Here is a 15,814-nt window from a genome sequence, read left to right as displayed (position 1 = left end):
TCAACCATTATCTATGTTCCGTCCCCGACTTCGCTCTATTGTTTGCTCTGTGTTATCCTGTTTGCTGATCGACTGACCCCTGCCTGTTACTCTGACTATGATTCCTGCTCTTTGTTTTGGCTCAGTCTGCAGTTTGCTTCTTCCTGCTCTCCCCTGCGCCTGCATCCACAAGTGCCTGCACCCTTACAGGAAGTTGATAAATGCCAGATGGCACAACTGATTTTCATTTTGTGACGCCCACAAAACTCCATATAAGGCAAAGCTAATGGATGGGAAAATGACTGATGGCATGATGAAATCATGAGTATGGTGAAAGAGCGCTCAAGCACGGCATACACTAAACCCTCCAGTAATGCAGCTCAGCCACTGCAGAGCTTCGGCTACCAATGATTCCTTTTATAAGGGTGCCATTTCTTTTGTCCTAATTGAATTTACTTGTCTTAATTTACAGATTGGGTTTCGGATTATTTCTTTTAAGGCATTGATATGAAACATCCGAATCACAATTATACAATTTGAAGCTGATACATCGAGGTGCATGTTAGTGAGTCTCCTTACATGCAAATTTAAATTAACTCAGGAGTGAATGTTAGATACGAACGGTTTTCTGGACTAAATGGATTTTCTGCAAGATATCATATTGCTGGGATAAATACTCTTGTGAAAGATTTAGGAATAAATTTGTTTGTATCAAGTTTCACATATGAGGCCCAATAGTGTAATCCTGTAAGGTGTGTGTGTGTGTGTGTGTGTGTATTTTACCCACTGCACTGTAGTGTGCTTCAAACCCAGAGTAATGCTCCTCGTTGGAAAAGTCTGAGTGAAACGCCACACTGAGAATGTTCCCTGGTGATAAGATAACATCGTCAGCAGGAACCCGTTCTGTATCCGTGTTCTCTCTTCCACAAAACACTGCAAGCTCCTCGCTGTCTGAGTATACCTACACACACACACACACACACACACTTCCCTTATCTATTTGCCTCGTTTGGGTGTTTACACTAAGCGTCAGTGAACGATGGGTCAAGCATGGCTAACTCACACACACACACACACACACACACATACTGCAGTAAGTTATCATAATACCATTTTTTCACTGTCATTTCACCTGTTTTGAGATGGGTATTTGAGTTGACGGGTCAGTGAGAGGGCAAGTTGGAGATTTTTTAATTCCCCTGTGGTTATGGGAGTGTGTGAACTAAGTGAGGAATAAAATAGTTGAACTGTTATAAGAAAATAATCACCAGTGGAGTGGTGTGATGTGGCCTGACGCAAAACAAAGTTCATGTTACTGCCCCAGTGTTGATTATTTCTGAAAACACCACGTCCTAAATGGTTAGTTCCTTATAACAGAACAATTCAATTACAAATGAATTTTTTAATTTATTAAAGCACGACATATCACACTTTTAACCGTTTATAGTTACTGTTAATGTTGTGGAACATCTGAAAGATAAGATAGTTCCTGTTATCACTTATGTTATTACACCTATGAAGAGTTATTCCTCTGAGACGGCTACCTCAAGACGTGCTTCCTCTGAGTTGGCTACCTCAAGACGTGCTTCCTCTAAGTCGGCTACCCCAACACGTGCTTCCTCTGAGATGGCTACCCCAACACGTGATTCCTCTGAGACGGCGACCCCACCACGTGCTTCCTTTGAGACGGCTACCCCAACACGTGCTTCCTCTGAGTCGGCTACCCCAACACGTGGTTCCTCTCAGTCGGCTAACCCAACATGTTCTTCAACACGTGCTTCCTCTAAGGCAGCTACCTCAACACGTGCTTCCTCTGAGACAGCTACATCAACAAGTTCTTCCACAACACATGCTTCCTCTGAGATGACTACCTCAAGACATGCTTCTTTTGAGTCGGCTAACTCAAAACGTGCTTCCTCTGAGACGGCTACCCCACCAGGTGCTTCCTATGAGTCAGCTACCCCAACACGTGCTTCCTCTGAGTCGGCTACCACAATATGTGCTTCCTCTGAGTCGGCTACCCCAACGTGTGCTTCCTCTGAGACGGCTACCCCAACACATGCTTCCTCTGAGATGCCTAGCCCAACACGTGCTTCATCTGAGACGGCTACCCCAACACGTGCTTCCTCTGAGATGGCTACCTCAACAAGTTCTTCCACAACACATGCTTCCTCTGAGACGCCTACCCCAACATGTGCTTCCTCTGCAATGCCTACCCCAATACGTGCTTCCTCTAAGACGCCTGCCCCAACACGTGCTTCCTCTGAGACGCCTACCCCAAAACGTACTTCTTCTGAGACAGCTACCTCAATATGTGCTTCCTCTGAGATAGCTACCTCAACACATGCTTCCTCTGTGACAGGTACCTCAACACATGCTTCCTCTGAGACAGCTACCTCAAAACATACTTCCTCTGAGACAGTTACCTCAACCCGTGTGTCCTCTGAGACAGATAGCTCAAAACGTGATTCCTCTGAGACAGTTACCTCAATACATACTTCTTTTGAGATGGCTACCCCAACACATGCTTCCTCTGAGACAGCTATCTCAATGTTCTTCCACAACATGTGCTTCCTCTGAGACAGCTATCTCAACATGATCTTCCACAATACGTGCTTCCTCTAAGGCATCTACCTCAGCACATGCTTCCTCTGAGATGGCTACCCCAACACGTACTTCCCTTTGAGACAGTTCCCTCAACACGTGCTTATTCTGAGACGGCTACTCCAACACGTGCTCCTTCTGAGACGGCTACCCCAACACATGCTTTCTCTGAGACAGCTATCTCAACATGTTCTTCCACAACACGTGCTTCCTCTAAGGCATCTACCTCAGCACATGCTTCCTCTGAGATGGCTACCCCAACATGTGCTTCCTCTGAGACGGCTACCCTAACACGTGCTTCCTCTGGGACGGCTATCCCAACATGTTCTTCCACAACACGTGCTTCCTCTGAGATGCCTACCCCACACGTGCTTCCTCTGAGATGCCTACCCCAACACGTGCCTCCTCTGAGACACCTACCCCAACACGTGCTTCCTCTGAGATGCCTACCCCAACACGTTCTTCCTCTGAGACGCCTATCCCAAAACGTACTTCCTCTGAGACAGCTACCTCAACACATGCTTCCTCTGAGATAGCTACCTCAACACATGCTTCCTCTGTGACAGGTACCTCAACACATGCTTCCTCTGAGACAGCTACCTCAAAACATACTTCCTCTGAGACAGTTACCTCAACCCGTGTGTCCTCTGAGACAGATAGCTCAACACGTGATTCTTCTGAGACAGTTACCTCAATACATACTTCTTTTGAGATGGCTACCCCAACACATGCTTCCTCTGAGACAGCTATCTCAATGTTCTTCCACAACATGTGCTTCCTCTGAGACAGCTATCTCAACATGATCTTCCACAATACGTGCTTCCTCTAAGGCAGGGGTGTCCAAACTGATCCATGAAGGGCCATGTGGCTGCAGGTTTTCATTCCAGCCATGCAGCAGCACACCTGACGTGGCTCATTCAATCAACTGAACTGTCTTCACACAGTCAAATACTTGCAGCCACACCCACCCTTGATTAAAGGGTGGGTGTGTCAGTTGATTGAATAAGCCAAATCAGGTGTGCTGCTGCATGGCTGGAATGAAAACTTGCAGCCACATGGCCCTTCATGGATCAGTTTGGACACCCCTGCTCTAAGGCATCTACCTCAGCACATGCTTCCTCTGAGACAGCTACCCCAACACGTACTTCCCATTGAGACAGTTCCCTCAACACGTGCTTCTTCTGAGATGGCTACTCCAACACATGCTTCTTCTGAGATGGCTACCCCAACACATGCTTTCTCTGAGACAGCTATCTCAACATGTTCTTCCACAACACGTGCTTCCTCTAAGGCATCTACCTCAGCACATGCTTCCTCTGAGATGGCTACCCCAACACGTAATTCCTCTGAGATGGCTACCCCAACACGTGCTTCCTTTGGGATGGCTACCCCAACATGTTCTTCCACAACATGTGCTTCCTCTGAGATGGCTACCTCAAGACGTGCTTCCTCTGAGATGGCTACCTCAAGACGTGCTTCCTCTGAAACACCTACCCCAACATGTGCTTCCTCTGAGACGCCTACCCCAACATGTGCTTTCTCTGAGACGGCTACCTCAACACGTGCTTCCGATGAGACATCTACCTCAACATGTTCTTCCACAACACCTGCTTCCTCTAAGGCAGCTACCTCAGCATGTGCTTCCTCTGAGACAGCTACCTCAAATCATGCTTGCCCTGAGACGGCTACCTCAACATGTTCTTCCACAATACGTGCTTCCTCTGAGTTGGCTACCCCAACACATGGTTCCTCTCAGTCAGCTACCCCAACATGTGCTTCATCTAAGGCTGCTACCTCAGCACGTGCTTCCTCTGAGACAGCTACCCCAACATGTGCTTCCTCTGAGATAGCTACCCCAACACGTGCTTCCTCTGAGACAGCTACCACAACACGTGCTTCATTTAAGGCCGCTACCTCAGCACATGCTTCCTCTGAGACAGCTACCTCAGCACATGCTTTCTCTGACACAGCTACCTGAACATGTTCTTCCACAGCACGTGCTTCCTCTGAGACAGCTACCTCAATACATGCTTCCTCTGAGATGGCTACCCCAATACATGCTTCCTCTGAGACAGCTACCTCAACACATGCTTCCTCTTAGACACCTACCTTAACACATACTTCCTCTGAGACACCTACCTCAACACATGCTTCCTCTGAGGTACCTATCTGAACACATGTTTCCTCTGAGACAGCTACCTCAACATGTTCTTCCACAACACGTGCTTCCTCTGAGACGGCTACCCCAACACGTGCTTCATCTAAGGCTGCTACCTCAGCACGCGCTTCCTCAGATATGTATCTCAATACATACTTCCTTTGAGATGGCTACCCCAATACATGCTTCCTCTGAGACACCTACCTCAACACATGCTACCTCTGAGACACGTACCTCAACACGTGCTTACTCTGAGACAGCTACCTCAACATGTTCTTCCACAACACGTGCTTCCTCTGAGATAGCTACCCCAACACGTGCTTCCTCTGAGACGGCTACCCCAACACGTGCTTCATCTAAGGCTGCTACCTCAGCATGCGCTTCCTCAGATATGTATCTCAATACATACTTCCTTTGAGATGGCTACCCCAATACATGCTTCCTCTGAGACACCTACCTCAACACATGCTTCCTCTGAGACACGTACCTCAACATGTGCTTACTCTGAGACAGCTACCTCAACATGTTCTTCCACAACACGTGCTTCCTCTGAGATAGCTACCCCAACACGTGCTTCCTCTGAGACGGCTACCCCAACACGTGCTTCATCTAAGGCTGCTACCTCAGCATGCGCTTCCTCAGATATGTATCTCAATACATACTTCCTCTGAGATGGCTACCCCAATACATGCTTCCTCTGAGACACCTACCTCAACAGATGCTTCCTCTGAGACACGTACCTCAACACGTGCTTACTCTGAGACAGCTACCTCAACATGTTCTTCCACAACACATGCTTCCTCTGAGACAGCTACCCCAACACATGCTTCCTCTGAGATAGCTACCCCAACATGTGCTTCCTCTGAGACGGCTACCCCAACACATGCTTCCTCTGAGACAGCTACCTCAACAAATTCTTCAACAACACATGCTTCCTCTAAGGCAGCTACCTCAGCACATGCTTCCTCTGAGACAGCTCCCTCAACATGTTCTTCCACAACACTTGCTTCCTCTAAGGCAGCTACCTCAGCACATGCTTCTTTTGAGACAGCTACCTCAATATACTTCCTCTGAGACAGTTACCTCAATTCGTGCTTCCTCTGAGACAGCTACCTCAACATGTTCTTCCACAACACGTGCTTCATCTGATATGGCTACCTCAAGACATGCTTCCTCTGAAACACCTACCCCAACACGTGCTTCCTCTGAGACGCCTACCCCAACATGTGCTTCCTCTGAGACGGCTACCTCAACACATGCTTCCGATGAGACATCTACCTCAACATGTTCTTCCACAACACGTGCTTCATCTGATATGGCTACCTCAAGACATGCTTCCTCTGAAACACCTACCCCAACACATGCTTCCTCTGAAACATCTACCCCAACATGTGCTTCCTCTGAGACGCCTACCCCAACATGTGCTTCCTCTGAGACGGCTACCTCAACACGTGCTTCCGATGAGACATCTACCTCAACATGTTCTTCCACAACACCTGCTTCCTGTAAGGCAGCTACCTCAGCATGTGCTTCCTCTGAGACAGCTACCTCAAATCATGCTTGTTCTGAGACGGCTACCTCAACATGTTCTTCCACAATACGTGCTTCCTCTGAGTTGGCTACCCCAACACATGGTTCCTCTCAGTCAGCTACCCCAACATGTGCTTCATCTAAGGCTGCTACCTCAGCACGTGCTTCCTCTGAGACAGCTACCCCAACATGTGCTTCCTCTGAGATAGCTACCCCAACACGTGCTTCCTCTGAGACAGCTACCACAACACGTGCTTCATTTAAGGCCGCTACCTCAGCACATGCTTCCTCTGAGACAGCTACCTCAGCACATGCTTTCTCTGACACAGCTACCTGAACATGTTCTTCCACAGCACGTGCTTCCTCTGAGACAGCTACCTCAATACATGCTTCCTCTGAGATGGCTACCCCAATACATGCTTCCTCTGAGACAGCTACCTCAACACATGCTTCCTCTTAGACACCTACCTTAACACATACTTCCTCTGAGGTACCTATCTGAACACATGTTTCCTCTGAGACAGCTACCTCAACATGTTCTTCCACAACACGTGCTTCCTCTGAGACGGCTACCCCAACACGTGCTTCATCTAAGGCTGCTACCTCAGCACGCGCTTCCTCAGATATGTATCTCAATACATACTTCCTTTGAGATGGCTACCCCAATACATGCTTCCTCTGAGACACCTACCTCAACACATGCTTCCTCTGAGACACGTACCTCAACACGTGCTTACTCTGAGACAGCTACCTCAACATGTTCTTCCACAACACGTGCTTCCTCTGAGATAGCTACCCCAACACGTGCTTCCTCTGAGACGGCTACCCCAACACGTGCTTCATCTAAGGCTGCTACCTCAGCATGCGCTTCCTCAGATATGTATCTCAATACATACTTCCTCTGAGATGGCTACCCCAATACATGCTTCCTCTGAGACACCTACCTCAACAGATGCTTCCTCTGAGACACGTACCTCAACACGTGCTTACTCTGAGACAGCTACCTCAACATGTTCTTCCACAACACATGCTTCCTCTGAGACAGCTACCCCAACACATGCTTCCTCTGAGATAGCTACCCCAACATGTGCTTCCTCTGAGACGGCTACCCCAACACATGCTTCATCTAAGGCTGCTACCTCAGCACGTACTTCCTCTGAGACAGGTACCTCAATACATACTTCCTCTGAGATGGCTACCCCAGTACATGCTTCCTCTGAGACAGCTACCTCAACACGTGCTTCCTCTGAGACACCTACCTCAACACATGCTTCCTCTGCGACACCTACCTCAACACGTGCTTCCTCTGAGACAGCTACCTCAACATGTTCTTCCACAACACATGCTTCCTCTGAGACAGCTACCTCAACACATGCTTTCTCTGAGACAGCTACCTTAACATGTTCTTCCACAACACATGCTTCCTCTCAGGCAGCTAGCTCAGCACATGCTTCCTCTGAGACAGCTACCTCAAAACGTACTTCCTCTGAGATGGCTACCCCAATATATGCTTCCTCTGAGACGGCTACCTCAACACGTGCTTCTCCTGAGACACCTACCTCAACACGAGCTTCCTCTGAGACAGCTACCTCAACACGTGCTTCTTCTGAGACAGTTACTTCAACACATGCTTCCTCTAAGACAGCTACATCAACATGTTCTTCCACAAACGTGCTTCCTCTGAGATGGCTATCCCAACACGTGCTTCCTCTGAGACGGCTACCCCAACACGTGCTTCATCTAAGGCTGCTACCTCAGCATGCGCTTCCTCAGATATGTATCTCAATACATACTTCCTCTGAGATGGCTACCCCAATACATGCTTCCTCTGAGACACCTACCTCAACAGATGCTTCCTCTGAGACACGTACCTCAACACGTGCTTACTCTGAGACAGCTACCTCAACATGTTCTTCCACAACACATGCTTCCTCTGAGACAGCTACCCCAACACATGCTTCTTCTGAGACAGTTACTTCAACACATGCTTCCTCTAAGACAGCTACCTCAACATGTTCTTCCACAAACGTGCTTCCTCTGAGATGGCTATCCCAACACGTGCTTCATCTAAGCCCGCTACCTCAGCATGTGCTTCCTCTGAGACAGTTACCTCAACACGTGCTTCCTATGAGACATCTACCTCAACATGTTCTTCCATAACACCTGCTTCCTCTAAGGCAGCTACCTCAGCACGTGCTTCCTCTGAGACAGCTACCTCAAAACATACTTCCTCTCAGACTGTTACCTCAACACGTGCTTCCTCTGAAACAACTACCTCAACTCATGCTTCCTCTGAGATGGCTACCTCAACATGTTCTTCCACAACACTTGCTTCCTCTTAGGCAGCTACCTCAACACATGCTTCCTCTGAGACAGCTACCTCAACAAATTCTTCAACAACACATGCTTCCTCTAAGGCAGCTACCTCAGCACATGCTTCCTCTGAGACAGCTCCCTCAACATGTTCTTCCACAACACTTGCTTCCTCTAAGGCAGCTACCTCAGCACATGCTTCTTTTGAGACAGCTACCTCAATATACTTCCTCTGAGACAGTTACCTCAATTCGTGCTTCCTCTGAGACAGCTACCTCAACATGTTCTTCCACAACACGTGCTTCATCTGATATGGCTACCTCAAGACATGCTTCCTCTGAAACACCTACCCCAACACGTGCTTCCTCTGAGACGCCTACCCCAACATGTGCTTCCTCTGAGACGGCTACCTCAACACATGCTTCCGATGAGACATCTACCTCAACATGTTCTTCCACAACACCTGCTTCCTCTAAGGCAGCTACCTCAGCATGTGCTTCCTCTGAGACAGCTACCTCAAAACATACTTCCTCTCAGACCATTACCTCAACACGTGCTTCCTCTGAAACAGCTACCTCAAATCATGCTTCCTCTGAGACGGCTACCTCAACATGTTCTTCCACAACACATGCTTCCTCTGAGTTGGCTAGCCCAACACATGGTTCCTCTCAGTCGGCTACCCCAACATGTGCTTCATCTAAGGCTGCTACCTCAGCACATGCTTCCTCTGAGACAGCTACCCCAACATCTGCTTCCTCTGAGATAGCTACCCCAACACGTGCTTCCTCTGAGACAGCTACCACAACACGTGCTTCATTTAAGGCCGCTACCTCAGCACATGCTTCCTCTGAGACAGCTACCTCAGCACATGCTTCCTCTGAGATGGCTACCCCAACACATGCTTCCTCTGAGATAGCTACCCCAACATGTGCTTCCTCTGAGACGGCTACCCCAACACATGCTTCATCTAAGGCTGCTACCTCAGCACATACTTCCTCTGAGACAGGTACCTCAATACATACTTCCTCTGAGATGGCTACCCCAGTACATGCTTCCTCTGAGACAGCTACCTCAACACGTGCTTCCTCTGAGACACCTACCTCAACACATGCTTCCTCTGCGACACCTACCTCAACACGTGCTTCCTCTGAGACAGCTACCTCAACATGTTCTTCCACAACACGTGCTTCCTCTGAAACAGCTACCTCAACACATGCTTTCTCTGAGACAGCTACCTTAACATGTTCTTCCACAACACCTGCTTCCTCTCAGGCAGCTAGCCCAGCACATGCTTCCTCTGAGACAGCTACCTCAAAACGTACTTCCTCTGAGATGGCTACCCCAATATATGCTTCCTCTGAGACGGCTACCTCAACACGTGCTTCTCCTGAGACACCTACCTCAACATGAGCTTCCTCTGAGACAGCTACTTCAACACGTGCTTCTTCTGAGACAGTTACTTCAACACATGCTTCCTCTAAGACAGCTACGTCAACATGTTCTTCCACAAACGTGCTTCCTCTGAGACGGCTACCCCAACATGTGCTTCATCTAAGCCTGCTACCTCAGCATGTGCTTCCTCTGAGACAGTTACCTCAACATGTGCTTCCTATGAGACATCTACCTCAACATGTTCTTCCATAACACCTGCTTCTTCTAAGTCAGCTACCTCAGCATGTGCTTCCTCTGAGACAGCTACCTCAAAACATACTTCCTCTCAGACTGTTACCTCAACACGTGCTTCCTCTGAGACGGCTACCTCAACATGTTCTTCCACAACACTTGCTTCCTCTTAGGCAGCTACCTCAACACATGCTTCCTCTGAGACAGCTCCCTCAACATGTTCTTCCACAATACTTGCTTCCTCTAAGGCAGCTACCTCAGCACATGCTTCTTTCGAGACAGCTACCTCAATACATACTTCCTCTGAGACAGTTACCTCAATTCGTGCTTCCTCTGAGACAGCTACCTCAACATGTTCTTCCACAACACGTGCTTCATCTGAGATGGCTACCTCAAGACGTGCTTCCTCTGAAACACCTACCCCAACACGTGCTTCCTCTGAGACGCCTACCCCAACATGAGCTTCCTCTGAGACGGCTACCTCAACACGTGCTTCCGATGAGACATCTACCTCAACATGTTCTTCCACAACACCTGCTTCCTCTAAGGCAGCTACCTCAGCATGTGCTTCCTCTGAGACAGCTACCTCAAAACATACTTCCTCTCAGACCATTACCTCAACACGTGCTTCCTCTGAAACAGCTACCTCAAATCATGCTTCCTCTGAGACGGCTACCTCAACATGTTCTTCCACAACACGTGCTTCCTCTGAGTTGGCTAGCCCAACACATGGTTCCTCTCAGTCAGCTACCCCAACATGTGCTTCATCTAAGGCTGCTACCTCAGCACGTGCTTCCTCTGAGACAGCTACCCCAACATGTGCTTCCTCTGAGATAGCTACCCCAACACATGCTTCCTCTGAGACAGCTACCACAACACGTGCTTCATTTAAGGCCGCTACCTCAGCATGTGCTTCCTCTGAGACAGCTACCTCAAAACATACTTCCTCTCAGACCATTACCTCAACACGTGCTTCCTCTGAAACAGCTACCTCAAATCATGCTTCCTCTGAGACGGCTACCTCAACATGTTCTTCCACAACACGTGCTTCCTCTGAGTTGGCTAGCCCAACACATGGTTCCTCTCAGTCAGCTACCCCAACATGTGCTTCATCTAAGGCTGCTACCTCAGCACGTGCTTCCTCTGAGACAGCTACCCCAACATGTGCTTCCTCTGAGATAGCTACCCCAACACATGCTTCCTCTGAGACAGCTACCACAACACGTGCTTCATTTAAGGCCGCTACCTCAGCACATGCTTCCTCTGAGACAGCTACCTCAGCACATGCTTCCTCTGAGATGGCTACCCCAATACATGCTTCCTCTGAGACAGCTACCTCAACACATGCTTCCTCTTAGACACCTACCTCAACACATGCTTCCTCTGAGACACCTACCTCAATACATGCTTCCTCTGAGGTACCTACCTCAATACGTGCTTACTCTGAGACAGCTACCTCAACATGTTCTTCCACAACACGTGCTTCCTCTGAGATAGCTACCCCAACACGCGCTTCCTCTGAGACGGCTACCCCAACACGTGCTTCATCTAAGGCTGCTACCTCAGCGCGCGCTTCCTCAGATATGTATCTCAATGCATACTTCCTCTGAGATGGCTACCCCAATACATGCTTCCTCTGAGACACCTACCTCAACACATGCTTCCTCTGAGACACCTACCTCAACACATGCTTCCTATGAGACATCTACCTCAACATATTCTTCCATAACACCTGCTTCCTCTAAAGCAGCTACCTCAGCATGTGCTTCCTCTGAGACAGCTACCTCAAAACATACTTCCTCTCAGACTGTTACCTCAATACGTGCTTCCTCTGAAACAGCTACCTCAACTCATGCTTCCTCTGAGACGGCTACCTCAACATGTTCTTCCACAACACTTGCTTCCTCTTAAGCAGCTACCTCAACACATGCTTCCTCTGAGACAGCTACCTCAACATGTTCTTCCAAAACACTTGCTTCCTCTAAGTCAACTACCTCAGCACATGCTTCTTCCGAGACAGCTACCTCAATACATACTTCCTCTGAGACAGTTACCTCAATTTGTGCTTCCTCTGAGACAGCTACCTCAACATGTTCTTCCACAACACGTGCTTCCTCTGAGACACCTACCCCAACACGTGCTTCCTCTGAGATGCATACCCCAACACGTGCCTCCTCTGAGACGCCTACCCCAACATGTGCTTCCTCTGAGATGCCTACCCCAACACGTGCTTCCTCTGCGATGGCTACCTCAACATGTTCTTCCACAACACATGCTTCCTCTTAGACACCTACCCCAACACATGCTTCCTCTGAGACGCCTACCCGAACACGTGCTTCATCTAAGGCCGCTACCTCAGCACGTGCTTCCTCTGAGACAGCTACCCCAACACATGCTTCCTCTGAGATAGCTACCCCAACACGTGCTTCATCTAAGGCTGCTACCTCAGCATGTGCTTCCTCTGAGACAGCTACCTCAGCACATGCTTTATCTGACACAGCTACCTGAACATGTTCTTCCACAACATGTGCTTCCTCTAAGTCAGCTACCTCATCATATGCTTCCTTTGAGACAGCTACCTCAATACATACTTCCTCTGAGATGGCTACCCCAATACATGCTTCCTCTGAGACAGCTACCCCAACACATGCTTCCTCTGAGACAGCTACACCAACACGTGCTTACTCTGAGACAGCTACCTCAACACTTGCTTCCTCTAAGACAGCTACCTCAAAATGTTCTTCCACAACATGTGCTTCCTCTGAGACAGCTACCCCAACACGTGCTTCCTCTGAGATAGCTACCCCAACACATGCTTCCTCTGAGACGGCTACACCAACACGTGCTTCCTCTGAAACAGCTACCTCAACTCATGCTTCCTCTGAGACGGCTACCTCAACATGTTCTTCCACAACACGTGCTTCCTCTGAGTTGGCTACCCCAACACATGGTTCCTCTCAGTCGGCTACCCCAACATGTTCTTACACAACACTTGCTTCCTCTTAGGCAGCTACCTCAACACATGCTTCCTCTGAGACAGCTACCTCAACATGTGCTTCCTCTGAGACAGCTACCTCAACAAATTCTTCCACAACACATGCTTCCTCTAAGGCAGCTACCTCAGCACATGCTTCCTCTGAGACAGCTACCTCAACATGTTCTTCCACAACACTTGCTTCCTCTAAGGCAGCTACCTCAGCACGTGCTTCTTCCGAGACAGCTACCTCAATACATACTTCCTCTGATACAGTTACTTCAATACATGCTTCCTCTGAGACAGCTACCTCAACATGTTGTTCCACAACATGTGCTTCCTCTAAGGCAGCTATCTCATGGTAGATGATTGGGTGGGGAAAAACAACAACCTCCTTCTAGTTTTAGCCTCGCCTGAATACAGATACAGGTATTTGGAGTAAAGCAGTAAACAGATGCAGATCCAGACATTGGTTTAATGTTACACCCCTAATAATATGGTGGTGAATATATCCAAATGGACTCACCTTTACATAGTCATACTCGCACAGGTATGATGGCTCGATGTCGAAGTGCATGAAGTAGAGGCGAATCTGATATCCTTCTGGAACACTGATATTCCAGTGTATCTCGCTGTCCTTTGGATATGGTTCTGGAAAGCTGGGTGAGTGCATGGTTCCGTACATGTCGGTGAGCAGGAGCACTCGGGCCCACACTGCACTCACACACTGCAGAAGCACTGACAGGACAAGGCTGGATGGAAACATGACAATGTTAATGTTTGGTCCTAATGAGAGTGTATTCCTGCTTTGTGTCCAGTGTTCCCGGGAGAGGCCCCGAATCCACCATGACCCTGACAAGGATGAAGTCACTACTCAAGATGAACAAGAGAATGAATATAAAGGTCCTTTGCTGTTCATTTTATAGCCAATTTTCGCTGTATTTATTTTAGCTTTTTTATTTCTATTCAAACCCATGATTCTCACACTGGGGTCCAGAGACTCCCAGAAATTTGGGAAACATATCCATATCTTTGATATCTCTTTTGTTGTAATGGCAGAAAACACAATCCACCATCATCAAGGTGTGTAACATGCATTATTGATTTCCTGTCATGATTAGCTTGAATAGAATTGAATGGAATGGATTTAAAAATATTATCGTACACATAGAAATAATATTTCACTCATAATATTTAAATAGAGCATTAAACATTATGTTCATAAAATACATCTGTACAGAAGGAGTGTGCAGAAATGTCTGTGATCACCTGATATGAACCTCTATATACAGTACCAGTCAAAAGTTTGTACACCCCTATTCTACTCATTCATAGGTGTTTCTGTATTTTCTACATTGTAGAACAAGACTGAAGACGTCAGAACTATGGAACATATTTAGAATTGTGTGGTCAACAAAAAAAAGTGTTAAAAAACAGCATGTTTGATATTTTAGATTCTTCAATGTGCCCAGTGTTTACCTTGATGACGCTTTGCATGCTATTGGCATTATCTTAACCAGCTTCATGAGGGAGTCACCTGGAAAGCATTTCAATGAACAGGGGTGTCTCATCAAAAGTTAATTAGTGGACAAGTTTCTTATCTTATTAATGTGTTTGAGCTCAAACAGTAAATAGTAAACAATAAAAATACCTTATTAAATAGCCCTATTCCACAACTGTAGTCATCCCTATCATGTCAAGAACCAAACAACTAAGTAAAGAGAAACGACATCCATCATCACTTTAAGACATGGAGTATTTTCATTAACAAAAATAAAGAATATTTTGACTGGTACTGTAATTAATGTTATAATTAATTACAAATTAATTAAAAACTAATGCTATTATTATTATTATTATTATTATTATTATTATTAGTAGTAGTAGTTGTAATAGCCTACGAATAATAACAAAGAAGCAGCAAACCTCTGTAACAAAAGCACTCTATTAAATAGTAAACTATTATCATTCCCTAACACATTAGCCAAACAATAAATAAATAATTATAATAAAAAATGACTAATAAGTATAGTAAAACCACCACAACAGTAACATTATTTACTTTTTAGTGCAATATTTTTTCAAATTCATGTTGATCTTAAAACTAAAGTTGCCACCTAAATCCAACTGTGATGCAATCTTTGGATTAAAACAAACCTCCATTCACTGGGTTAAAGTGAATCCACTAAACTCCAACTTGCTTCTCCCTTTAAACTGCATACAAACAAACACTGAACCTCTAACTGCTGACTTTATAACTCCATGTTTATGCCTTAAGAAACTGGATACAAAAAACTGGAGTAAGTAAAACGAGTAGAGCTTCTTACCGTGTTAGATCCATGAGGCACTATGTATGAGGAGTCTCTCTCTCTCTCTCTCTCTCTCTCTCTCTCACACACACACATACACACAGAAAGAGAGAGAGAGAGAGAGAGAGAGAGAGAGAGAAAAAAAAAAAGAAAATCTCTTTTTCAGGGGAAAGTAGTCAGTAGCTAATCCACACTGAAAAACTCTACAAGAAGTCACTGGTTGGCATCATATCCTAATTTACATATTCATAGATTCCGTCACGGTAGTTTGCATATAAAAAGTGTTCGGCGAAGAAGGAAAAATTTCCAAAGACACTTAGAATC

The 15,814-nt window shown here is 46.8% G+C and overlaps 1 protein-coding gene across 1 annotated transcript in view; it reads right to left on the bottom strand.

Moving 5' to 3' along the window:
- masp1 (MBL associated serine protease 1) overlaps positions 1-15,522 on the bottom strand; it is a 37,772-nt gene extending 22,250 nt beyond the window's left edge. Inside the window, exons 1-3 of the mRNA XM_060942178.1 lie at positions 15,509-15,522; positions 13,708-13,933; positions 763-940 (exon numbers count right to left, since the gene is read on the bottom strand). Of these exons, the coding sequence (XP_060798161.1) occupies positions 763-940; positions 13,708-13,933; positions 15,509-15,522 (418 nt within the window). The remainder of the gene's footprint in view (positions 1-762; positions 941-13,707; positions 13,934-15,508) is intronic.
- Positions 15,523-15,814: the final 292 nt, after the last annotated feature.

The sequence above is a fragment of the Neoarius graeffei genome, chromosome 16 (genome assembly GCF_027579695.1).
Source record: "Neoarius graeffei isolate fNeoGra1 chromosome 16, fNeoGra1.pri, whole genome shotgun sequence".
In the NCBI taxonomy this organism is placed as follows: Eukaryota; Metazoa; Chordata; class Actinopteri; order Siluriformes; family Ariidae; genus Neoarius; species Neoarius graeffei.
The sequence above is the reverse complement of the archived record's forward strand: the minus strand, read 5'-3'. Positions and strand labels throughout refer to the sequence as shown.